At 36.9% G+C, this 27,204-nt stretch overlaps 1 protein-coding gene across 17 annotated transcripts in view; it reads left to right on the forward strand.

The window, feature by feature from the left end:
- KIF21A (kinesin family member 21A) overlaps nucleotides 1-12,227 on the forward strand; it is a 146,147-nt gene extending 133,920 nt beyond the window's left edge. For all 17 annotated transcript variants that reach the window (XM_077870472.1, XM_077870473.1, XM_077870476.1 and 14 more), the window contains 5 exons: nucleotides 237-401; nucleotides 2,583-2,700; nucleotides 4,101-4,271; nucleotides 5,111-5,310; nucleotides 10,979-12,227. In XM_077870472.1, coding sequence (XP_077726598.1) covers nucleotides 237-401; nucleotides 2,583-2,700; nucleotides 4,101-4,271; nucleotides 5,111-5,310; nucleotides 10,979-11,072 — 748 coding nt within the window. In that variant the 3' untranslated portion in view covers nucleotides 11,073-12,227. The remainder of the gene's footprint in view (nucleotides 1-236; nucleotides 402-2,582; nucleotides 2,701-4,100; nucleotides 4,272-5,110; nucleotides 5,311-10,978) is intronic.
- The last annotated feature ends 14,977 nt before the right edge of the window (nucleotides 12,228-27,204 follow it).

Here is a 27,204-nt window from a genome sequence, read left to right on the forward strand (position 1 = left end):
AGAATTTTCAGCCTTATCATCTTGTTTTAGTCATTCATTTATTCACTTACCCATCAAATATGTTTATAAATGCCAACTATGTGTATGAGGTTCTGTGCTAGGTATGGTTCACATGGTGACCAGAGGACACAGAGCTTGTTGTTGTCTACAGCCAGTTTCCTAGGAATTTAAGGAACCATAGGGTGAATTCTTGTCCAGAAATGTGACTTTTTTTCCTTTGTTTTGTCTCTGTTAAGATCTTCGGGTCAAGTTACTCTTGGAGATGCCTGTTCTGCAAGTACCAGCCGGACAGTAGCTATTCCTTCTGGAGAAAACCAGATAAATCAAATTGCTCTAAACCCAACTGGCACTTTCCTATATGCAGCTTCTGGAAATGCTGTCAGAATGTGGGATCTTAAAAGGTAGAATTTTAAAGAAAATATATTTCTTGTATATGTATGGCAAATAGAATTTTTTAGATATTAGTAACATATTGGTGTATATGAGATCTAATTTTTATAACTCCAGAAGTTAATATAAAATCATAGGCTTTTCTATTTGGCCCTGTGCCCCTTAATGTCTTTTCTGTCCTCATGAGCAAACTCAAAATTTTCCTTTCTTTTACTCTCCATTGATAGAAAAAAGTATACAAAGGAAAATAGCCCCTCTTAATATTTGTCTACAGTTGTGTTGTTTCCTAGGAAGAGATCAAGATTCTCGTTCTAGTTTCACCAGGACCTTTGAAAGAGGTGGTTTTTGTTTGTTTGTTTTTTGGGCAGCCTCACTTAAACATCCTATATCTTAAACTTTTTAGTTTATAAATTAATATAATAACTTTGGGCATAAACTCTTATAGGGTTTTTGTGAATATAAAATATATAGAAAAGATGACATATCAAGAAGATAAAATGGGTAAAAAATGGTAAATTGAAATCTAAAGCATTACACCTTTGATTTGATTTTTGCCATGAAATACGAGCTTTTGCCCTTCAGTTGAGTGTTTATTTTAGCTTCTTTTCTAGTTCTTAAAATTTTGGCAGCAAAGGAATATTCATTTATTGGTTAAGTATTTTTTCAACATTGATTCTGGCCGGTACTGCACCAAGACTCTGGTAGGTGCTTGGAATAAAGACTAAGACAAGGTGGTGTCTACCTTCTTAGCACTCATGCTGTTAATGGAGGATAGTGGCCACAGGATACTGATGAAGGGATATTTTAAAAACTTAAAATAACTATTTATAACTTGTAACATTTTAACACATGATAAGTATAATAAACATAATTTATAGATACATTGATGAGAGAAAGAGAGAAGAAACACTGTCCTGAGTACTGTTTTAGAAATAGAATGTAGAAAATTGAACACACTGCTTGTTTAAGAAAATGAGAAAAGAGGTAAGTACTTGGTTTATTCTTGAAGGTATTAAAACTTGACTCATAGAGCACCGTGGAGGAAGGTACTCAAAGTCATGACATGAGGCAGAAAAGATACCAGATTTTATTGATTGATTGATTGATTGATTGATTTAAAAGATTTTTATTTATTCATGAGACACACACACATAGATTGAGAGAGAGAGAGAGGGAAGGAGAGAGAGAGAGAGAGAGAGAGAGAGAGAGAGAGAGAGGCAGAGACACAGGCAGAGGGAGAAGCAGGTTTCCCACAAGGAGCCTGATATGGGACTCAATCCTGGATCCCAGGATCACACCCTAAGCCGAAGGCAGACTACTGAGCCACTCAGGTGTCCCAGATACCAGCTTTTAAAAACTTTATACTTTCTATTTTTGCTGAAAAGTTAGGTCCTTTGAAACCTGCTTGATTTCAGGAACATGATTAAATGTAGATTTTATCATAACAAAGTAAGAGAATAGTTTTCAAGAAACTAATATTCTATGTTAAATATATCTCTGTATTCCAGCAGCTCAATTGAGATAGGACTGTGAGACAAAGGTTCATCGTTAACCCCTGACAGCTAATATCACACATTTTTCTACCAGCTACCTATATATAAATATATATTTTTTCAATCTTTATAATAGCTGATAAAATGGACCATCTACTTTCTGACACACATATACACATATATGTGTGCATAGGTGTATGTGTGTATAAATGTGTATATGATGGGTGTACATATATGTGGATGTGTATATGTGAGAATATATGTGTTATAAAGTAATCTTACTTTTTCCATATTGTTATTGATTGTGTGCTATATAAGCAATAGCAGTTGTTTTAATCAAATTCAAAATTGGACTTTGGTCATATATTTATAACATGTTTGAACATTTAACAGATTTAGGTTTACCTGGACTTAGGTTGGATTTAAAATTAGTATCTAACAAGTTTTGTTGCCTTTTTGTTTACTGTTGAAATGACATTAGTCACTTTGGAATAACCTATTTGACACTTCAGTCATAGAATAGGTTAGTTTGGCTATTTTTTGATTCTGAATTTGAAGAGAGTTGCCTAGAGGTGGAGCTAAAATAAAAAAAAGAAAATTAATGAACAGTTTCATCAAAGAATGTAGATTATTTATGTGCTTAGCTCCAGCACATTAAGAAATATTTTCAAACAAAATTATTCTTCTTTCTTTTTAAAGGTTTCAGTCTACAGGAAAGTTAACAGGACACCTAGGCCCTGTTATGTGCCTTACTGTGGATCAGATTTCTAATGGACAAGATCTAATTGTCACTGGCTCCAAGGATCATTACATCAAAGTGTGTATGATAGAATTGTTGAATTATATTCTCCTATTTGATGATATTAAAGTATTCAGATGCACCTACAACCCTTTTCTCTTAATCAGTTTTCTTTTTTTCACTTCTGACCTTACCTTTTCTTCTTGATCTTGTCCTCACTCATAATTTCTGATTGTGTTGTCTTATTATTCAATCATGTATTCTCATTTTTCATAGACGATAATTTGGGAGGAATTTTAAAGATGTTTGGCTCAGTCATCCAGCTCTAATGCATAAGTATTACTGTCCCCATCTTTTATACTGAGTCTATTATGATCTTATGAAATTAGCAGGTAAGGGAAGATGTATAGTTTGGTTCTCGAAATGTTAAATTTGAGATACTAAGTAATAGAAGTCCTCTTCATGTCAGTGAGTAGGCCATTTGAAAGGCAAGTCTAGAGCTCATGCTCAAGTTATGACTAGACATGAAGGTTTGGGAGCCATTCAAATAGAGTCAGATGTTCAAGGAGTTGGAGTAGTTGACATGGCCAAAGGAGAGAGATGATGACAGGATTAAGCCTTAGGAATTCCTGTAAGAAGCAATTAGTAAAAAGAGAATACAGAAAGATAGGAAAAGAATAAATTTTGTTTTGAATCTGAGATTAAGAGATGAAAAATGAGTTGGTAACATGCAAACAGAATGATTAAAGGAAGATTTTGTGTGTGGTAGATTTGAGCATGTCTGCTTAAAAAACAGGCCCTGTGGAAAGGGAAAGTGTGAAGAAGGAAGTGGTAGTAATTGATGAAGTGGTAGGAACAGTTAGAAACACATCAGTGATGTGAACCTTGGGAAACAGTAAGCACACTTTAGCATCTGAAAAGAATGGAAGAGTAAGAGAATGTTTGAAGATTAAAGGAAACTTTTGAAATATAGGGAAAAGTCCAAAAAAACTTATTTTTGATCATGCTAGTAGCCTTTTCAGGAAATCACAAGGTCAACAGCTGAGAGATGAAGGCAACCTAGGAGAGCAGAGTTTTTGAATAGCAACTTTGGGAAGTTTGACATGGCCTACCACAATTGCAGAGCTATCTAATAGTGGCTAAATAACAGTCATATCATTTTTCTGACTTTCAAGTGGATTGATTTGTAGTCTTTTTACTATTGAACGTATCATTTGTACACTCCTACATGAAAATATGGGTTGCCTTTTTTAAAAGCCTACAGACACATAAGCGTGTGACATGTAAGCAAAAGTTGCATGAAAATAGTGTTCATCCTGAGTCATTTATACCAGGTTAATGGAGTTAATTTTGTAAAATATTGTAACAAAACAAGTCATATCTGGTTAATATATACACGTATGTGTTTCTGTGTGAACATGTATAGGTGTTTATTTGTAAGTTAAATAGGATGTCGTCTTTCTCTGTTTCTTTTTTAGATGTTTGATGTAACTGAAGGGGCTCTGGGAACTGTAAGTCCCACCCACAATTTTGAGCCCCCTCATTATGACGGCATCGAAGCACTAACCATACAAGGGGATAACTTATTTAGTGGGTCCAGAGATAATGGAATCAAGAAATGGGACTTAGCTCAAAAAGACCTTCTACAGGTAATGCAAAACCTTTCATGAGGTGGAATGGATACTTCAGAGCCACTAATAGTCTACAGAAGAACTTCAAAGAGTCTCCTAAAGAGTGTTTCATCTTCATCCACCAGAGTTACTAATTATAAGAAGGGCAACATTCAATATTTAATAATACCTTCTAGATAAGAATAGATGAAAACAAAATGAACGGGTAGCATGAATGTCAATAGAACAAACTTGGCAACAGATGAGTATATTGCATTCAGAGTCTTTTATACATATACATTCATGGTTGTCACTTTTGTATTATTCATATAAATATATTTATACTCAAATACAGTCGTATAGTTTGATCTTATAATTATTGTTATTATGTCATTATGAAATATATGTTAGCTCTAGTCTTCTACAAGTAGCCTTAGGCCTCCATGTTCCCTACCAAAGGTTGAAGGCAGTGATTTTATGAAGCATTCTTTATAGTTTATATACCAGGCTGTAGTTTTCAAACTTGTTGAATTAAATACATTTTGGAGAGAGGTGAGATACTTAACTGCCATGAAGAGAATGTGATGTGAAACATCCTTTATACTTTCTGGGTCTTTTAGGTTCTGTAAGATTTTTAACATTGTAACTCTTTAATATTGATAACAGTGATAAAAATTGAGGCAAATTGGGAAGCATATTGCAGATTTATTTCTTTAAATCACTAAGGATGATTGCATAGAAAATGATTTTTATAGTTCAGGCCATTCAGCGTTCCAAATGTTGTTTTGTCAACAAAAATGTTCATAACTTACTTTGGTGTGGAAATGTCACTTTGGAAGGCTCCTCTTAAGCTACTGATTTCTCTTTCTTTCTTTCAGCAAGTTCCAAATGCACATAAGGATTGGGTCTGTGCTCTAGGAGTGGTGCCAGGGCACCCAGTTTTGCTCAGTGGCTGCAGAGGGGGTATTTTGAAGCTTTGGAACATGGATACTTTTGTGCCAGTTGGAGAGATGAAGGGTCATGAGAGTCCTATTAATGCCATATGTGTTAATTCCACCCATATTTTTACTGCAGCCGAGTAAGTTTTTCCTGTGTGATTTTTCTCTGTATTGGTTGCTTGTGTTCAGAGTTAATAAATATACTATAAGTTGTAAATGTCTGGAAATGTAGAACATATGAAACTCTTATTACAGTGAATCTAATGTCTAAGATCTCTTATTTATATTTTCTGATGCGCACATTGGGCACTGAGTTTAATCCCCAGAATAAATGAGAGAATAGTGTTACTTCTGTATTAGCACTCTGCTTGTACTAGGAAGTTGGCTGCCAGGTCCTTCCCTGGTGATTTGAAGTTAAAAAATGATAATTTATAGGTGACTAATTTCTAAAGATTTTTTTTTCCAGAAAGACAACAAATTTGTCATTCTTCACATTTAGAATAAATCATTTAAAAAAATCTCTTTGTTCCTCTTCTATCTCTCTTTAAAGTGCATTTGACAGTTGGTCAATGTAGGCTTAGGGACACTGACCTCTACATAGTTGAATATTCAGTTATAACTTTGATTCCCCAAAAAATAAGCTACTAATAGCTTACTGTTGACTGGAAGCCTTACCAATATATAGTCAATAAGCACATATTTTGTAGTTATATTTTGTATTCTCACAATAAGGAACCTAGAGGAAAGAAAATGTTATTAAGAAAATCATAAGAGAAAATACATTTGCAGTGTGATGCTGTGTTTATCAAAAAAAAATCCACAGGAAAGTGAACTCTCATAGCTCAATCCTGTGTTGTTCAAGCATCAGCTGTATAAGTACATAATAATAGTATCTGTTTCCTCCCTCTTAGGGAGGCTGGATTGATGGATTCATTTGCTTATTTTTCCATTTATGATGAATCTCCAATATGTCAGGCCTGTTCCAGATTCTTGGAAATAGCAGTGAACAAAACAGATCAAATCACCAGTTTCATTCTAAGGAGAAGAAAATAAAATAAAATAAATAAGTAAAATATGTTACATTGTGATAGATGCTGTGGAGAAAAATAAAACAGGGGAAAGAGTATTGTGGGGAGGAGGTTACACAATAGAGTGGCTGGTGAAGGCCTCACTAAGGAAGTGACATTTAAGATGCTTGAAGGAAGGGGAGAGATGTGATCTTAAAAATAACATAATATGTATATAAGTACTTTGACAAGGAAAGCATATATATATATATATATATAAATTATCCAGGACATAGCAAGTTTCCAAGAGCATCCTGATTTCAGGCATTGGTCTCTTCAGATAAAATGTAATGTCTCATAAATATCTACCCTGAAAATCTTACTTTGTCATTTTCGCACTTAATTTAATTAGAGCACCTTCTCGATTCATCTGTCCTAAATGCACAATTACTCTGACTTTATTTTGAAACCTCTGCTGTATTTCTGTAGTATCTCTTATTATTTGTGCTATTTTCATTAAATCCCTCTTTTCACTTAGATTTACTTTCTCATATCTCTAATGTATTTTAAAGTGACTTATTTTGTGTTTTTTTCTAAGGTGCTTACCCTTGGTGCTTCATTGATGTTATTTCCAAGATGTATTATTTTCTTAAGACTCACCACTTTTCTTTATGCTCTTGGAAACTTGCTATGTTCTGGATAATTTACTGGAAATAACTTAATACCCTTCAAAGCTGTGGGACACTCAATATAAGACTCTCGAAGTATTGTATGTCACTGAGGTCTGGTGGATGAAGTATGATGTTACTGTAACACCTTCCACGATATAGTCTTATTTTTGAAGAACTGAACTTTTTCTCAGGTTACCCATGGTGTACCATATGCAAATGTATTTACTATGTAACTTAAAAATCAGAAAAAAGGTCAATAAAAGCAGAAGGCCTGTTTTCAAATTAGTTCCACTTATTTATTTGTCAATTAACACACACTTATATAGTACTTAGTATTTGCCAGGCATTGTTCTAAGTGCTTTCTAGGCCTTAATTCTTTTATCTTCATAAGACCTCTAGAAGGTATACATTCTAATAATTATAAATAATCTCTGTTTTATAAGTGGGAAAAACAAGGCACTTTATAACTTAGTCTTTGTATAGTAATTCTTTCATAGCTAATATTTCTGGCTCTTTTGCAACTTATTTATTTATTTATAAATCCAGATCTGTAGCATTAATTGATTTTTTTTTTCCTTATGATTATCGGTCTCATTTTTCTTGCCCTCTTGCTTTTTAGGATTTATTTATTTATTTGAGAGAGAGAATGAGAGAGAATGAATGTGTGAGTGAGGGGTTTGTGGAGGGGCAGAGAGAGTCCTAAGCAGACTCCCATGTGGAGCCTGACATAGGGCTCAATCTCACGACCTCAGCTGAAATCAAGATTTGGATGCTTAACCAACTCAGGCACCCCTCATTTTTCCTACTTTTTTATGTCAAATAATATTTTACTGGATATTGAACATGATATTGCTGTGTTTTGAGTATCTGGATTTTGTTGTATTTTTTTAAAGAATTTTATTTTTATTGGAGAGGGAGAGGCAGAGGGTGAAGGAGAGAGAGAATCTTAAGCAGACTCCATGTCCAGGGTCAAGCTGGACATGACTGTAAGATCATGACTTGAACTGAAATTAATAGTCGGATGTTTAATCACCTGAGCCACCCAGGTGCCCCTGGATTTTGTTTTATTCTTTTAAAGAGTGTTGGACCTTAGGCAGTTAAGTTGCTTGTGGTTCAGCTTTACCTTTTTGAGACTGGTTTTTAATTCTTGGATTCCTACTGAATGCCCTGGGTGTTTGATAATATCTACTTACTGGTCAGAACTTAAATGGTTCATAGCCCTCTGTGGGCTCTGGGAATTATTCAACTTGCAGCTCACTAATAGTTGGTTTGTTTTGTTTTGTTTTTTGATTTGTTTGCTGGCCTTATAATTTTACTTTACTCATGGGTAACTTAGCATTCAGTCAGAGACATTAGGGGGCCTATATGTGGATTTATGGAATTCTTTCCCCATAGCTCCATAGTTCTTTCTGTATAGCTCTTTCTTCTTTACTTGATCCTGAAAATTCCCACTATCTCACGTTTTTATTTCTATCTCTTCAACTCAGTGGTTCTGTGGTTCTTTTCTGCCTGAGTTCCTCTTCCCTGTGCTGTAGTCTGGAAAGGACTTCCAGGGCAAGAGCCAGGGCTGTCCTGGAATTCACTTCTCTCCTTTTTCTCAGGGACTACAGCCTTGTACCCCCCATGGTCTAGTGTCTGAAAATAGTTGTTTTATATATTTTGTCAGGTTTTCACTTTGTTTACATAAAAAAACCTAACCTGGTGCAAGTTACTCTGTCATGACTAGTAGTAGAAGTTTGATCATTTCAGACTTAATATGTCTTAAACTGAACCGATCTTCCCAGGAAACCTGCTCATCCTACAGCCTTCTCCACATCAGTTGATGGCATCACTGTCTTCTCCGTTGCTCAGGCCAGAAACTTTCACTCTTTTTACACTCCGTATCCAGTCCATGAGCAAATCCTGTTGGTGTTCTACCTTTAAATTATATCTGGAATTTGATCACTTTTCACCATGTCTTCTGCTAATTCACTGATTCTAGCCTACCATTAGCTCTTGGATCTACTACAGTAGCCTCCTAGTAAACAAGGTACCTTGTCCTCATGTAGTCTATTCTCTACACAGAAGTCAGAGTAATCCATTTAAAACACAAGTCAGATCATATTCCTTCTCTATTCAAACTCTTGGAGTGGTCTTCTATTTTACCTACAATAGAGACTGTACTTGATGTGACCCTTTGATCATCTGTTATCTCTCTCACTTTACCTTCTAGTACCTTCCCGCTTGCTCCTTCTTTTACAATCCTCAATAACCTCTTTGCTCGTCCTTGAACACACCAACCTTGTTTCAGCCATAGGACATTTGCCCTGGCTGCTCCCTTTGCCCAGAATGCTTTGCCTTCAGAGATCCCAACTTTCTTCCAATGTTTTTCTTTCTCACCAAGGGTAACCTTGCCATTTTATTTAAAATTGTAACCCCTTCTATCACCTAGCACCCCAATCCCCTTTACCATGCTGTCTTTTCTTTTTCTATAATATGTATTACTTTCTGATAAACTTCATGATTTAATTATTTAATATGGTTTATTGTCTATCTCCTCTTGTTAGAATGTATGATCTACAATGGAAGAGAGTTTTGCTGTTTGTCTGTTTTTAAGTTGTCCCAAGCATCTGAATAGTGCCTGGAACATAGCAAGTTTTCAATAAGCATTTGTTGAGTGGGTAGTTGAATGAGTGAATGGGTAGATGAACAGGTAGATGAATGAACATAATCACCTTGCTGTTATCAGTGTACGTATGCTATGTGGGTTGGTGAGAAGATTATTTTCCCCCAGTTTTATTGAGATTAATTGACATACAGCATTGTATAAGTTTAAGGTGTACAGCATAATGATTTGACTTTTATATATTGTGAAATGATTGCTACAGTAAGTTAACATCTATCATCTCATATAGATACAAAAAATAGAAAAAGAGGTTTTTTGTTTGCTTGGGATATTAACTCTTAGGGGAGAACAAAGATTACTGATTATAACTAGAAAGCCTAGGTCGTAAGCTCACTTCTGCCCTTTACTATGTTACATTGGACATATAACTAAACTCTCTTTCTCCTGGAAATGGACCGCATAATCTCTGAAGTGCCTCTTCACTATGAAATTCTGTGGAAACTCTTTCTTTTGGCTTTGAGTTTATTAGATAATTGGAGAAAAGTACCACTCCCTTAAAGCTATGAGAGACACAGTAAGAAATATGATGGTTTAATGACCACTCCCCAGTACCTCCATGCTGGGTGAACAAGAACAAGTTTTCTCGGAAGAACTTTGAATCTTCTATGTTTCATAATAGTGGAGGATCAGTCTACTTCTCAGTAGCCTCCTGCCTTTACTATGGGCTAATGCTGATTTCATCTGAGCATATCTCTTCCTGACTGTGGCCAGATTCAACAACCCCCTGGAATCCTTCCCCTGATCTCTCCTCTCTTCTCAGAAGCCTTACTATTACCTTACTCTGTGCCTGAAGATCTCTGACCAATGTTGTATCATGTGTTTTTTTTTTTTTTTTTAGATTTTATTTATTTATTCATGAGAGACACAGAGTAAGAGACAGGCAGAGAGACAGGCAGAGGGAGAAGCAGGCTCCATTCAGGGAGCCCAACGTGGGACTCGATCCCGGATTCCAGGATCAGGCCCTGGGCTGAAGGCAGCGCTAAACCGCTGAGCTGCCCTCAGCGGGCTGCCCTCATGTGTTGTTTTTTAAAAATAATGAGGGCAGATTCAGTGTAGTGATTAGGAGGTGGGGCCGTGGAACCAGACTGCCTAGTTTGAAATCTTGGTTCCATCACATACTTTGTGATATTGAGCAAATTACTTAACCTCTCTGGCTCTCAATTTGCTCATCAGTAAAAAGAGGATAATAGCATTATCTATCTTTATGATAAAGATAAGTGAATGTATTTATATTTGAAGGGCACGTAGTAACAATACCTGCCATACAGTCAGTAAGCTCTTGACAATATGAACTATTTTTAATATCATTATAATGGGTATCTGCTTGATATGCTTATGGGACAATGTATATTTTTGCTCATGTCTATTGAAGTCCTCTTCAGAAAATGTTTTCACAATAAATAATCCTAAGAACTATTTATCTTTCTGCCTCTTTTCACATGTTCATTTTTAATTTGTTTTGTAGTGATCGAACTGTGAGAATTTGGAAGGCTCGCAATTTGCAAGATGGCCAGATCTCTGACATAGGAGATCTGGGGGAGGATATTGCCAGTAATTAAACATGAATGAAGATAGTCATGAACTGAATACTGTGATAATACTCTGTATTTTCGTTATGAGTTGTTGCTCTGTATTTATTAGGCAAAAACTTATGAATGGGATTAACTGGAAAATATATCTGAATCCAACTGCTGAATATAAATGATATTCTAATAAAATTATATACTAGCCTGTGTGCTTAATTCTGCCAATACATATATATCCTTTCATTGGTATACTGCTTGATTCACACTTATTTTGTGGCTGGATTTTTGTGCCTAGCTAAAAAACACCTTAAAATTAAAAGTATTTGAATTATATATCTCCTTTTGTGACACCTGGGATACAACGTATTGGTTACTCGTCATATAATCTGTTCAGATGATTTGTATATTTAAACATGTTGGAGATGTTAGTCAGTTTGTGGTCCCTTTGTCTGGTATTTGTATGAGTCTATAGAAAGTTCCCAAATTTCAAAGCCCTTTTAATAAAATGCGAAAAAAATAAGGAGAATATTATTGATGATTTTTCATAAGATGGAATTGACCTTCATCTACTAACAAAGAACATTAAACAGTTTGTGTTAAATATTGATGTTTACTTGTATTGACCAAAGTTTTGCAGCTGTGCTATATTCTGTGCTCAGGACTAAAATGCTGTTAAATTGTTTTATTAGTGCTGTGCATACATTCTGTGATGGGAAACGTTTTTGAGGTCCTAACAGAAGTCTATTTTGATCTATTTTCCTATGGAGTTATTTCTATTACCACCTTTTGATTTCATTTTTATTTAAAAGTAGTATTTCCTTCCCCTTTTATCTAATTTTTTTATATGCTGCTAAATATATTTTAAATATACTATGTTTGCAAACCTAGGTAGTTATGATGAGAACTATATCATCTGAAGTGGGAAAAGCTATGTAAATAAGTAGATTGTAAAGAGAGATTGTCCTACATTGTAACTGTATGAATTTTTAAATGCTGTAGATTGGATTTTGCAAAAGGATGTATAATTTATCTGTCTGCTCAGAATATTAATTTGTAAATTCTGCAAGTTTAATTTTTATGTAGATGGTATAACATTTGAAAATATTGTCTTGTGATTTTTTTCCCCCTGAGTATATTTGCTTGTAAATGAAAGCTTAGTGAGGGCTTCAATAAACGTGTTGCTCTGAATTGTTTTCATTCTCCTGTTCTTTTTCTAATTGTATGAAAATAGTGTTTGTAAAACTTTGTTTTGTCTGTGTGTGATATAAGGAATGGCATTTTTTTGTTGTTGTTTCCAGTACTTCATAAGCATTCCTGTTTTTGCTCACTAGACATGAAATATTCTTGAAAAGTTTGAATTATAATGTAATCTTGATGAACCAAGGAAACTCACTATGTAAGGAATTAAAACTATATAACTTAGGCATTTGAACATAGATAATGAAACAAAAGTTATTCCCACAAATGTTAGGACGATAGTGACTGGTTATTGAAGAAGAAATAGAAGGGTGGAGACTGGCAGGTGTTGCAGGAGGTGAGTTGAGAGATGGGGTGTGGTGCTGCTTCTGGGGTCCTAGAAATGTTCTAGTTCTCGACCTGAGTCCTAAGTTAAACTGTACCTATATTTCTCTTATATATGTGTGTTATATTTCACCATATAATATATATTTCTTTATTTTTTATTTTATTTTTAAAGATTTTATTTATTTATTCATGAGAGACGCACACAGAAAGAGAGGCAGAGACACAGGCAGAGGGAGAAGCAGGCTCCATGCAGGGAGCCCGACGTGGGACTTGATCCTGGGTCTCCAGGATCAGGCCCTGGGCTGAAGGTGGCGCTAAACCACTGAGCCACCTGGGCTGCCCAATATATATTTCTTTAATTTTAAAGAAGGGATTTTCTTGTAAAGGGGAACTCAGCTATTTTGTAATTTTGCCTCCTTTTCTGGAGGAAAATACTATGACAAGACCTGAGAGATGTTTCATTTTTAGGACCATTTTGAATTTCAATAGTCCTGGGGTGTTTCTTTTACAGGACTATTGCTCAACCATTTGTTAGACAATTTATCTGATATGTTTATTGAACATGCCTTAGGCCAGTTACTAGGGACAGAAAAATAACAATACTGAGTCAAGGCTTGCCCTCTGAGTGGAGAGAGAGAATAAATCCAGCACTTACATTATAATTTGGTCAGTGTTCTGACAGGGAAGTGAGAAGCCCTGGGTGTCTTCACACCTATTGGAGGCATCTGACCCTGACTGGAGTCCAGTTAAGTTTTGTCATACTGTCCTGAACACTGTGTTTGTTGGCACAGAGCATAAAGCCCAGGGTCCGTTTTACATTTTAAAATACTGGAGGCTCAGCTAGAGTTGATCTGATTAAAATAATTCAAATAAATATGTAAAAGAGGCAGTCCTCTTAAAGATGTACATTGTGAAAGATGTTGGGGGAAGTCGGTGAGAGGGCGTGACCCCTAGTTGACCCGAGAGCTAGATCCGGGCAATCAGAGACTGCTCACCTGCTCCCCGGTCCTTGGCGTGTATGTTCTGCGCATGTTCCCACAGCCAGGGCTGTTTTGCTGTTTCAAGGACATAGCCTTAAGGGAGTCATGTGTTGTTGAGACTACCTACATGGTATTAAAGACCGAAACCAGGTAAGGCCTCTATGTAAACTTTTAAGGTTCTGGCAGGAGGGTTATGGAGATCTACTTATCTTGCGGTAAGTAAATCCTCTTGCTTATTAAACCTGCCACCTACCAATCTGGAGTGGCCTGCATCTTTTTGTCTCTGCCTCTCCTTACCATCCTTGTGTGGGAGCTAGTTTGCCAACCAGCAAAAAAAAAATACTGTTAATCTCTAAAGATCCCATCCAGAAAGGTTTACCGTTTTTTTTTTTTGTTGTTGTTTGTTTGTTTGTTTTTAGTAGGCTCCACATCCAGTGGAGCCCACGGCTCTGCTTGAACTCACTACCCTGAGATTGAGACCTGAGCTGAGATCAAAAGTCAGACGCGTAACTGACTGAGCCACCCAGGTTCCCCAGTAATAACTCTTAAAACAGTTAAAATAGTGCTTCTAAAATTTAGAAATGGATTAGTCCTCAGTATGTATTAAATATATGCCACATCCCCCGAGAATAATGTCTTCTTTTCTTGGAAGATAATATTTCTTCTTTCAAATCCAAACCGTTGCTTTTTAGCTAAAGAGTGATAACAGTGTTTTGCATATTAATTATGTCCACATTTATTTCCCAGCTGATATGGAATCTTTTATAAAAACTTAAAGTCATCAACATGTAGCACGTCCTTCTGTGCTGTTGTTTGTAATTTTTCCTAAGCAAAGACTCTGCCTTACTTCAAAGTCAGTTCAAATTCTCTTTTTAGGGACACCTGGGTGGCTCGGTGGTTGGGGTCTGCCTTTGGCTCAGGGCGTGATCCCGGAGCCCCAGGATGGAGTCCCACGTCGGGCTCCCTGCATGGAGCCTGCTTCTCCCTCTGCCTGGGTCTCTGCCTCTCTCTCTCTCTTTCTCTATCTCTCGCGAATAAATGAATGAAATCTTTAAAGAAAAAAAAGACCCAAATTCTTTTTTTTAGCCACAGAATAGGTTGTATTATTGCTGTGTTGTTGGGGATCTGATTTGCCAACTACTGTGCAGATACTGATTATTAGAAGTTGGTATTTGCAAATCATAAATATAAAATATACAGATTGCTCTGTATGAACATCATGATACAGAAATAAGAGAGGCATCCTATTTTCTAACCATAATGAGATGCTGAACCAATTTTAAAATGTCACTTGCCATTAATCTCCCCTCTTTAATGAGGTGGATAAGTGTAATAGACAACATTTATTGAGCATTTACTTTCACCTTTGGGTGTTCCTGAAATGAGAATTTAAGAAGCCAGTAAGCATCAGAAGCATCTGATTTCAGAGGTATTTAATTGTGAAAAAACAGTGTGCATCCTAGAATTTGTGAAGTACAGGATGGTGTGTGTTGGGGGGGGGAGGGTTGCCAGAGAAAAGTAGTGACAAATATGCACTACATCATTTTTGGCAGATAATATGACTTCAACCCCTCTTAATATGTTTTTGTGTATGTTGGATTTGGGATAAGCAAAGACCACATTTCTCAGACTTCCTTTTCAGCTTGAGTTCCACATTCCACCGAGCATATGCACCCAGGCTTGAGGTGCAGTGAGGAAGAATCTGTGCCTCTGCAGCAGAGCTGTAGACACCCTTGTTTGTCCAGTGGCAGCGGTGACACCGCAGCATCTGGTCCTAGCTGTGGGTGTCGAGAGGCAGGGTAAGAGGGCACCGTTTTTGTTGGCTCCAGCTGAGGTGGTTCCTGGAGTCTACAGCTGGGGCAGCAGATCCCTCGTTCGGGGCCTTATCTTCCTGATTGTGACAGAGGCTGGAACTGGGTGGACTAGTTCTGGGGGGGTGGGGGGTGGGATCTGGCACCTTCTCACGATTTTTTAGCACCCACGTCCCTTTATGAAATCCCCTTCTGCTTAGACCAATTATAGTGGTTTCTGTATTTGCTCCTGAGTTCTAAAAGATGCACCATCTCTTTTTCTCTGTGATCTGTGTTTTGAGCTATTTCCTCCATTTATTTTTTTCTGGACAGTAATTCTGTTCTCAAGAGTGACCACATACCCTTTTCTCATTAACCTATGTAATTGTTTTTACTTTGAAAACAATACTTTTTGGTTGCCTAGAGAGGCTTTATGTTTTAATGGGACCTCATCAAGTGCTATTGTTATTTATTGTCGGCGCTTGTCTGGTGGTTTTACTTAGTGGGGAGCCCTCTTTAATTATTCTGCATTGTCTTCCTTCCTTCCTTTGCTTGGTTCCCCTAAGGTGTGGAGCGCTGTTAGCTTCCTTTGCCTACTCAGGGTTCTGTTGACCCCGGGTGGTCCGGACAGCTGGTGGGGACGTCAGCACTCTGCTCTGGCAAACCTGCAGTTCACAGCAAATTGTCTGCCCTCTCTGGTGCCCTGGCAAACTGCCCTCCTCTCCCTGTCCCTCAGTCTGTAGGGTTTAGCCTTCTCGGCTGTCTGCAGCTGTCCCGGCTCAGCCAGGCCTGGAGGATTTAGCGTGCCTCCCAGGGCCGCAGGCATTCACAGATGTTGCTCTTCCTCCGGGGAATCCGCAGGCTTCCGAATGTCGCTGACAACCCAGTTAGACAGACAGGCTCTTTAGGCTCTCAGGCCTGCCTGGTGTTACTTGAGGACGGAAGCGGTGGGTATCAGAGTGACCGTTTTGTGCATCCTCACCTGTTGTAAACATTTAACACCATCACTGAAAAATGTCCAACAAGTAAGCATCGGATGATGGGAAGCCTGATTTCAGTGAGACCTGGATTCACCTGCAGGAATCAGGAACCTGACTAGTGTTTACTATCCTCAGATTAGACTATTCGTGTTTATATTTAGTAATCTCTGCTGGAGGCAGGCAACCAGAGTGTCTTCACCGGCCTCAGGGAAGATAGTAAGTGGCTGAGGATGTTATAATTTTCAGTTTCTTTGGCCACTAACTGAAGGATCCTGAAATACCTACCTTCTCAAATCTGATGAGTGCCTTATCCCATCCTGTTCCTGTCTTCTTTCCCCTTGGCCTTCTTCTCTTACTTCTTCCCTCGCCTTCGCTTATCTCTGTGGGGTGCGTGTTCGTGTGTAAGAGCTGTGTTGGCTGTTGACAGGAATCCCCACAATAAAAAAATCACTCATTGGGAATGATCCTGATATATGGTATGGGAAAGCTGGGAGGTCTTAACCTTTTGGAACAGCTCAGCATCAACTAAGGAAAGCAGGAGGACGCTGTAATATACGTGGCACAGATTTCTAAGTTCTCCTAGTACCAGTCACTCCCCTCTTAGTCATAAAAACTTGAGGCTTTCAGCTGAGCTCAGGGCTGCCCAGCCAGAGATTATACTTCCCACCTGGTCTTGCTTCCCATGACAGTGTGCTGTGATTTAAGGGGAAGTGGTGTACTGCTCTAACTTTTTAAAAAAATAGAAATGCTTGGCCTTCATTTTGTCTTTTCCGTTTCCACCGACTGGGATGTGGAAGTGGTGGTGATGAGCCAACCCTGATTGTGCAGATGAAGATAACGTCCTGGCTGAGTGATGGCAGAACAATATGATAGAGTGAACCGCGCATCCTTGATGGCCTTGTGGCACAGAGCTTTGCTCCTGTCTTGGGTCAACCTTTAGGTCAGGGGTTGGCAAATTGTTTTTTAGTAAAGAAATAATAATATTTCAGGCTTTTCAGGCCACATATTGTCCCTGTCACACATTCTGTCTTTTTTTTTTTTTTTTTTTTAACAACCATTTAAACTTATAAGAACCTTTCCTAACTTGAGAACCAGTACAAAACAGACTGGGCACTGAATTTGGCTCAAAGATTGTGATTTGCCAATCCCTGCTTAATTAAGATGGTTACGTAGGGAAAAGATAATTTTTTTTTTGAGCCACTGAATTTTAAGATCTTTTGTTAAAGCAGTCTCTCTGTATGGCATAAATATCCATGTAGTTAATGATTTAACAAAGTATGCTCTAGAAAAGATTTTCTGCAGAGATGGGTTGCTACCAGGCCCTCATGCATGGTTGTGCACGTTGTGCACTGCACAACCCAAAAAGATAACATTCACTTTTAGACATTATAAATTTATATATTTGTTACAAACTTAGGGTAGATGGCATTTTGTTCTTAAGGATATAAGAATACTATGATAATTTTCAGCATATGGAAGTAAAAAGTATATTTAGGAAGAACTTTTTTCTAATTTGAGAAAGGGTTATCTGTGGCCTAGTAATAGCCTGGGTGATCAACTGTTTGATCTCCATTGCCTAAGGTTAACATATTCCTTATTAAGTAAGATCAATTTAAAAATAATGAATTTCTGGGGCAACCATGTGGCTCAGTCAACTAAATTTCTGGCTCTTGATTTTGGCTCAGGTCATGATCTCAGGGTCATGAGACCTAGCCTCATATTGGGCTCCATGCTGAGTGTGGAGCTTGCTTAAGATTCCCTCTCCTTCTTCCTCTGCCCCTCTCCTCCTACTCTCTTTCTCTAAAAAAGAAAAAATTAATTTCTTCCCTTAAAAATATTGATTGCTCAGGAAACTCTGGCTTCATGTAATTATTCATTAAAAATTCCAAATTTAAGTGCCACAGTGTTTTCTGTCACATATGCCTTTTTAAAAATAAAAAAATCTGATAAAAAATAGTCAACTTATTTAATGAAAAGATTTGGACAGATGATTTATTAATACATTCTCTAAGACTAATAACTTATTTTATGAATAATTGAAATTTCTCTGAAGGATTTTGCTATTATAGAGATTTTCTTATGTTGTCCTGGTTCTAGTGGGGTAGCCTGGCAGCATTGGGCACAGCACTGTCATGGTGCTTGGTTTCTGTCATTTCCATCCACTAAGATGTCTAAGTCTACAAATGTGCACTTGGAGAGTGTGTGTTTGCTATACTTATTTGCCTCTTCCACCCATAACTGATGGCAAAAAGTAAAATGAAAGCAGAGTGTAAACATATAAAGCATCCTAATCCTGAATCTAGTGGGTATTCACCATTCTTTTGGATTTCTTGGCCCTATGAACAATTTTCTGTGTTAGGGTAGTCCCCTCTTATGAATTCCTTCTCACTTTAGATACTGGTTACTCATTTTCCAATCCTGAATCTAGTGGGTACTCACCATTCTTTTGGATTTCTTGGTCCCTTGAACAATTTTCTGTGTTAGGGTATTCTCCTCTTATGAATTACTTCTCACTTTAGATACTGGTTACTCATTTTCCTTACCTCCCTCTGTGGCCAGGGTGGTATGTGACTTAGACTTGGCCCATTAGAGCCACTGGCAACAGACTTTGAATTGGAAGCTAGTGACCCGAAAGAGTTGGGACCTCACTAAATCCCTGTGATGGGGGTAGTGGGAGCAAATGCCATTTTCTATGGAAGCAGTGGAAGAAGTTTGAGTGTCAGTATTGATGACATAAGCCACGGGGTTTGTGCTAACTAGGGAAAGAAGCAACCAGTTGTGGTATGATTCTGGACGTTGTTCCTGGTTGCATAGCCTCCAAACTTTTTCTGACTCCTCTGGAAATTGTACACATTACCTAATAACCTCCAGTATATTCCTTTTCTGTTTGAACTAGCAGAGTTGATTGCGATGATTTGCAGCCAAGAACCCCCACTTATAAAGTAGATCATAGCCCAAAACAAATGATGATCTCTTAGAAACTGAGTTTCTACTTCCTGGAATTGACATAGATGTCAATAATAGAGAACAAATAACTATAAACCATTTGCCTTTTCCTGTCAAATTCACTTTAAACATCTCCCTGATTAAGGTAGCTTTATCTATTTTGTATTCCAATGAGAGACTCACAGAAAAATCTCCAAAAGAGATCCGAGATTCCAGGTCCTTCAATAATAAATGTTTTTATGCTTCATGGATTATTAATATGTTTTGACTGTTTTCTTTAAGCAAAGCATGTCAAGATCACTATGTCCTTCCCTAGATGACTAGCTGCTTAGATTGAGAATAAATACATTTACAATCTCTTGCCTCAGTGCCTTTATTTAGTATTGTTACTTGTTTGCAGTAGTTAAGGTTCAGTTTTCCATAAATAGGTCAGGAAAATTTTGTCCTTTTGTATCCCACGTAAGCCAAAAACCGCAACTGGATTTCTCCTTGAGCATGTCATTTCTGCCTTACGAAAAGGGGGAGACACTCTCTGTGTCTGGTCCATGTAGGGGCTGACAATAGGGTAGGGTAAGAAATAGCCAACTGCCCCCAACACTGTGTGAACAATAACATCATGACAGGTCATTTGATAATTAAAGATTTCTACTTTCAGGTAGAAAAAAGCGTATAATATCCAGAAATTGTTGTGCATTGCATTTGATAAGGAATAATGGGCACTTGAAAATGATTTGTCTAGTTTCTCTTAGTGTCCTGAAGAGTATGTCTTCTTAAATTAAAAAAAAAAAAAAATTAAGTACAACCTAACTTAGAGAGAAGAGGTTATCTCAAACTGGGCAGACTTTAAGACATGAACACACATATTTTTTTCAAACTAAGGAGTTCATTTTACCCTGCATAGTCCATGTGATTCAAGGAAACCTCATGACTTGTTCTGATTAGTCTGAGCTGATGCTGCTTCTGTAGCGTGCGCCAATCAGAATCACCTGGAAGGCTTGTTAGGGCTCAGATTGCCAGATCACATCCCCAGAGTTTCTGATGCAAAAGAATTTGCATTGGGCAGCCTGGGTGGCTCAGTGGTTTAGCACCTGCCTTCGGCCCAGGGTGTGATCCTGGAGTCCCGGGATCGAGTCCCATGTCAGGCTCCCTGCATGGAGCCTGCTTCTCCCTCTGCCTGTGTCTGTCTCTCTCTCTGTCTCTCAAGAATAAATAAATAAAATCTAAAAAAAAAAAAAAAAAAGAATTTGCATTTCTAACAAGCTCACCTAAGATACTGATGTTGAGGATGAAAGCCCACACTTTGAGAAGCACTGGTCTAAGTTGATTCTATTTTTTGTAGTGGCTCAGGAGCCTAGGTTAGACCAATCAAAACCTAGCGTTCTTCTAGCAATGGTTATTGATCTAGGTAAGGATTGATGACCTAGTTCCTGGGTCTGTGAGGGGAGGGATTAATATGACACGCCTGCAGAAGCTCACTGCACACTCCTGCTGGTGCGATTTAGCAAGCATGTAACTTCACCTGCTGCTAGAAGCCATCTCTGACCCTGGGAAATCCAGCTTTGGTAGATGACAGTGTTATGAACGTCAGAGCACGCTGACATCAGGCCCACCAAAACCTGGCACTCTGCATTGTGTGAGATGATAAATACTCTTACTGACAAATGTGTCTGAGCAGGGGTTTCTTTTCCAGCTTTTGAAAACACCCTAATTGAAAGAGCATTACCCAGGAGAGATATCTCCATACATGCAGTTAATTAAGAGGCAGTTTGAAGGAATTTGAGGAGTAGGTCAAGTAGAAACTCCTCCCTTGTGTGCCATATCTGCTCTTGCACCCAATCCCTCATACCTCAACTTTCCTCCATCTCTGCTGATACTACGCACCATCATCTCTCTGACCTAGGTTTATGCCATATCCTGCTCTTTGGTTTCTTCTCCACTCTGACCAGCCCTCCAAATTTCTCTCCAGAGTGATGTTTTCCAAATAAAATTTTACTTTAGTCAAATTCTGCTTAGAATCGTTAAGATTTCCATGATTCTCTGGACAAAGACCAAGGGATTTGGGGCTCTCTTGTGACTAGGCTTCCATGAACATTGATCTTTGTTCAACCATGCACCAAACCTTTCCTTAGGGGTGTCCTCCATTTGCTCAATTAATTCCAGTTCATCCACCAAAGTTTATTTCATCCTTGAATTCATTAGGAAGTCATGATTCCTAAATGCAGAACAAATTCCTTTACAGCAGGAGCTGTACCCCTTTCCTCACATAACTTATGTGAGTTTATAATTACTTACTGTTTATTTGACTTGTGTGACTTCCCTTCTTAACTTCCAACTTTTTGAAAGAAAGATCTCTCTGATCTTGTTCACCCTGTATCTTCCAGATTTAACCCAGTGTCTGCCACATACCTAGAGATCAATAAATATTTGTTGAATGAAAGAATGAGCTCATTTTGGGAGCAAGAGTTTTCTTTTGGATGTTAGAGACTGAGATACCGGCAGGAAACCCAAAGTCGTGTCCAGCAGGTAGTTTTATAAGAGGGCAGATTTAAAATATCAAAAAATGAGGGAAAAGGTTGATAATATTCAACTGAATATTTGAAATTGGGCTTCATAGCTTTGCTCACAAATGACTAGTTAGCCATGTTAGCCTAATCAGCCAATGAGATTTTTTTTATTGAAGTAATGAAAACATGAAGATTGATTGAATGTTTTGCAAAGAAATATGCTGATAAAGTCAGGTATTTCATACTTCTTAAGTGTAAAGGGGAGGTTTAAAAACTGTACTTCTGTCATTGAAATGTTTAAAAATATGAGAAGGAAAAAATTAATATTTCCAAAGAATTGCATAAATGGTTTCAAAATGTGCTAAGCCAAACAGTAAAGAAAAAAAACCTTATCCTCTATACTAGAAGTTATTAGTGCAATGATGGGAAGAACTTCAAATGAATTAATTTCTTCTATTCCATTAAGTTTAGTTGGTTTTGATAAGCATTAAGGATATGATGAAGATGTCAAAAATTAAGACAATGATTGCCACAGGATGAAAGGATCCTGAGAAAGTTGTTTTCCTGTTTGCTCATGAAATATTCATAAGAAATTAAAAAGTCAGAAAGGAAATGTTATTTTAACATTACTGACAATGGATATAAAAAGAGTTGTCAACATGTGAAATCTTTAAAAGTTATTTTATGAAAAAAAGTGTTTTCTTTGTCAAACTCATAGCTTGCACAACACAAGGACCATGAAGCAAGACTGGCAATGGGATGAGGGCATGTACATTAAGAAAAATGGTGCTAGATGCATTGTCAATAATTAATCATCAAGGATTTTAGTGAAATTTCCACAAATCAGTGAATATCATTTTAACAATGCTATTAATGGACTTTACAGTGACCGTGAAGAAGCAATAATATTTTCACAGATGACTTGTGTGCTATTGATTAGTACCAAAATAGTTTCTTATGTTATAAAATGGAATGGCTAATGATGAAATAGTACAGACAACATAACTGTTATATGCAAGTCCCATCATATGATGAAGTATATATTCAGTCTGAAATTCTTTAAAAGTTTTGGAGATCAGGGGCATCTAGGTGGCTCAGTCGGTTAAGCATCTGCCTCTAACTCAGGTAGGTCCTGGTATCAAGCCTCACATGGGGCTCCCTGCTCAGCGGGGACTCTGCTTCTTCCTCTCCCCTTGTACCGCCCTACTTGTGCTCATGCGCTCTCTCTCAAATAAATGAATAGAATTAAAAACAGTTTTAGAGATCATATCCTTGCTAAGCAATGGGAATAGAAGATGGATTGGAGGGGAAAAAGGTGATATAGAGAGGTTATATGGTAGATATTTAAGGACTGAAAGATTAAAAATACACAAGTAACTAAATTTTATAAAAAATCAATATGTAATTTTAACAACATAAATTCATGTAATTCTGCCTAAAAATGTACATACTTACAAATGTCAATTCTATAAAATACTTTTTATTGGAGTATAGTTGACATACAATATTATATTAGTTTCAAGTGTACAACATAGTGATTTCTCCTATTTCATATCTTATGAAATGATCATGTCTAGTTACCATCTGTCACCATATATAGTTACTATAGTATTATTGACTATATTCCCTATACTGTAGGTTACATCCTCATGACATCTTTATTTTATAACTGGAAATTTGGACCTCTTGATCCCCTTCACTTATTTCACCCATCCCTCTACCTCCCTCCCCTCTTGGAGCCACTGATTTATTCTCTGTATTTAAGTCTGTTTCTGTTTTGTTTTGTTTTTTAGATTCCACATATAAGTGAAATCTTACTGTATTTGTCTTTATTTTTTTAATATATTTTTTAAAGATTTTATTTATTTATTAATGAGAGACCCAGAGAGAGAGAGAGAGAGAGAGAGAGGCAGAGACACAGGCAGAGGGAGAAGGAGGCTCCATGCAAGGAGCCCCACGTGGGACTCGATCCCAGGACTCCAGGCCGAAGTTTTAGCAGGCGCTAAACTGCTGAGCCACCCAGGGATCGCCAGTATCAGTCTTTTTAATGGCTGAGTAATAGTCAACTCTGTGTGTGTGTGTGTGTGTGTGTGTGTGTCCCACATCTTCTTTATCCATTCATTTATCAGTGGACACTTAAGTTGCTTTCATATCTTGGCTATTGTAAATAACATTGCAGTGAACAGAGGGTAAACGTGTATCTTTTCAGATTAGTGTTTTTGTTGTGTTTGCTTCATCCATTCTGCCCAGAATGGGAGTTGTTCGATTGTATGGTAGTACCATTTTGAATATTTTGAAGAACCTCCTTACTACTTTCCATAATGGTAGCACCATTTCACACCCTTACCAAGGGTACATTGCTTTCCTTTTTCTCCACATTCTTGCCAATGTTTGTTATTTTGTTGCTGTTTTTCGTTTTAGTGGCCAACATATATGCATTTTTTGAAGTTCTACAAAATTACACAGTGAAAACGATAGGACTTAAGGGTGAGACAGACTATTCTAAACCTATGGGGTTTTGTAACAAAGCAATAACTGAAACAATTATAATCCTAGTAACCAACAGAAGCCCAAAGACCTCTTTTTAGCATTGCTTCCAGCATTCTACTTCATCAAACACTTGCAACATTATATTCTGGGGCTCTTGACTCCTCTTTTGAGAGGTGTGAACTTTAGGGATTTTGCTTTTAATAGAGAGCAATTTCATCAAAATTAAAAAACTTATTTACAATGTAGCTTTCTCATAAAGTTTTTAAAATAGCATGGAAAATGTCCTGGTAACATGTATTTTATGCCTCCAGTGGAAGCATAGCCAGTGAAAAGGGCTCCAATTCTTGAAGCCAGTGAATCAGCCACTATTTACAAACCAAAGGAAGGCCTGTTGAAGAGTGTGCAGTTTTTATCTTAAGTCTTCATGTATTGCTAAAGTCTGTCTTTCATTGTGGGAAATCAATTGTAAAATATATGTGTGGACCAACGCCACTTCCTTGTTACACTGTCACTGTTCTCCATGGTCCACCTGATATGAGATAATGCGCATTTAAGGAGTATAAACTGTAGCAGAACAGGTTGCAGTTGGTATTTTCAATTGATTTTATTACTTTCCTCATAATTGCACTACTTTACTGAAAGTCTTCAACTACAGTATGTAGTTATTAATGCTATAAAAAAGTAATTGGACTTCCTTCCAAAGTGGTTACAAAGTCTAAATTGGATGCAAAATCTTATGTAATGATAATCATATTGTGCTTTGGCCTCAAAATTATTAAACCTTCCTTCCAATATTGGCCAGTGTTTTGAATACTGGTTTTAATGAGTTTATTATACTATTGGGTTTTAAAATTTTTACTGTTTTAAAATTTAATTCCAGTACAGTTAACATACAGTTCTATATTAAATTCAGGTGTAAAATATAGTGATTGAACAATTCTATACATTCCTCAGTGCTCATCAGGGAAGTGTACTCTTAATCCCCATCACCTATTTTACCCATCCTCCCCACTTCCCCTCTGGTAACAATGAGTTCTCCTTTGTTAAGAGACTGTTTCTTGGTTTGTCTTTCTCTATTTCTCTTTCTTCCTTTGTTTATTTGTTTCTTAAATTCCACATATGAGTTAAATCATATGGTGTTTGTCTTTCTCTGAAAGCCTTATTTCACTTATATGCTATTTATTTATTTGTTGCCGAGAGACACAAAGAGAAACAGACATAGACAGAGGAGAAGCAGGCTCCTCACAGGGAGCCCGATGTGGGACTTGATCCCTGGGCCAGGATCATGCTCTGAGCCAAAGGTAGATGCTCAACCGCTGAGCTACCCAGCTATCCCATACTATTGGGCTTTTAAAGTTCATATAGATATTCAAATCTAATCATTTTATTTAATATGATCCAAATGAGAGTGATAGATTTCTAAAGTAGTGTCTTTAATATTTAGTTCATACTATACAGGAACACTAAAAATCCTTAGTGAACACTTTTAATAAAAGTTATATAGGTTTGCAGTCTTTCCTTTCCAGCCTTTAATATGATTTCTTTCTTTCTTTTTTCTTTTTTTTTGCAGTTTAAGAACTCATTTAAATTTTCAAATATATCTGAAAAATACATGTCCTATCATGAGATTATAATGTCAATTTTTGTTTTTAACTGATTGAAAAGATTAGTAATAGTATCAAAATAGTGAGAAAGTTATTTTTAAATAGTATTCTTTGGAGAGCCCTCTTACTTCTATGTTCAAAAGTTCTCTTAGCTATTGGGGTAGTTCAACAGAAATTAGAGTTGGGGTTTTCAAACAGTGGGTTCTAACAATTAGTGGGTTCTAAAGTCATTTCAGTGGCTTGAAAATAATTTATTTTTTTAAAAGAAACTGGATAACATATAATAGTAGAAATTATCAGAGGGCATCTTTCTTAATAAAGGTAATTAAAAAATAAAGTATTATGTATGTGTATGCATGGGTAGAGGTGATATGTGAAAGGTATTTCTTATAGTAGGTCCTGATCAGAAATTTTGTTGAACTCTGGCTAGAGGATACTGTAGATAGAACCACGGATAGCAATCAGATTACCTGGGAGAAGCAGACACCTAATCAAAGAACTTAGTGACGATAGATCTAGGGAAATGAGGATTCTCAGATGTCTGGCTTAGAGACTTAGCCACCCAAGGCTGAGATCATGACCTCCATATCTGTGGGAATTGAGTTAAGACCACCTGCTTTTTTTTTGTTTGTTTGTTTGTTTTATTAAGACCACCTGCTTTTATGAGATTTCCCACCATAATTCCCACTATAATACAATAAGATATTAATGCAAAGTCATGTGATATCTATGCCACTGGGTAGTAATGAAAATAACTCTCATTAAACCACACTTTAAAAATAGTTTGTTAATTTACAGTCTCATCTTCTCTAACAAGGAACCTATTCAGTATCTGAAGCAATGAAACTTTGATTTATGAAGTCATCAAAATATTAAAATGTCAGTATGCAAGGAAATTACCAGTGACATAATTTGATTAACATTATTCAGAAAATGTACTTGACATTCACCTGTGAAATTTGATACCCTTGAGAGTTATCTAGCATGGAAATATATATTCCTATCAATTTTCTTTTAATCAAAATGAAATACTCCTTGGGAAAATCTACCAATTATATCTATTTCATAGTTTTTCTGTTTTTAAAGACAGTGAAGAATGCTGCTGTTTTGTTGCTGAATAAAGATTGTGACCCAAAATGAGTAGAGTGATAAAATGGCATCTCTGTATATAGGAAAAACTTTATTATTAATTTTGGGCTTGTATATTATCTTATTTATATTAACATTTGAGAATACCAAATATTCACCTATTAAATCCTGCCCCTAGGATGATTGTTGTATCTGTAGGAAAACATGGCAAGAGATCCTTCCTCAGAGCCAGTTATTTTACTTGACGCATCTTACTCT

This window comes from Canis aureus, chromosome 25, assembly GCF_053574225.1.
Source record: "Canis aureus isolate CA01 chromosome 25, VMU_Caureus_v.1.0, whole genome shotgun sequence".
Taxonomy (NCBI): domain Eukaryota; kingdom Metazoa; phylum Chordata; class Mammalia; order Carnivora; family Canidae; genus Canis; species Canis aureus.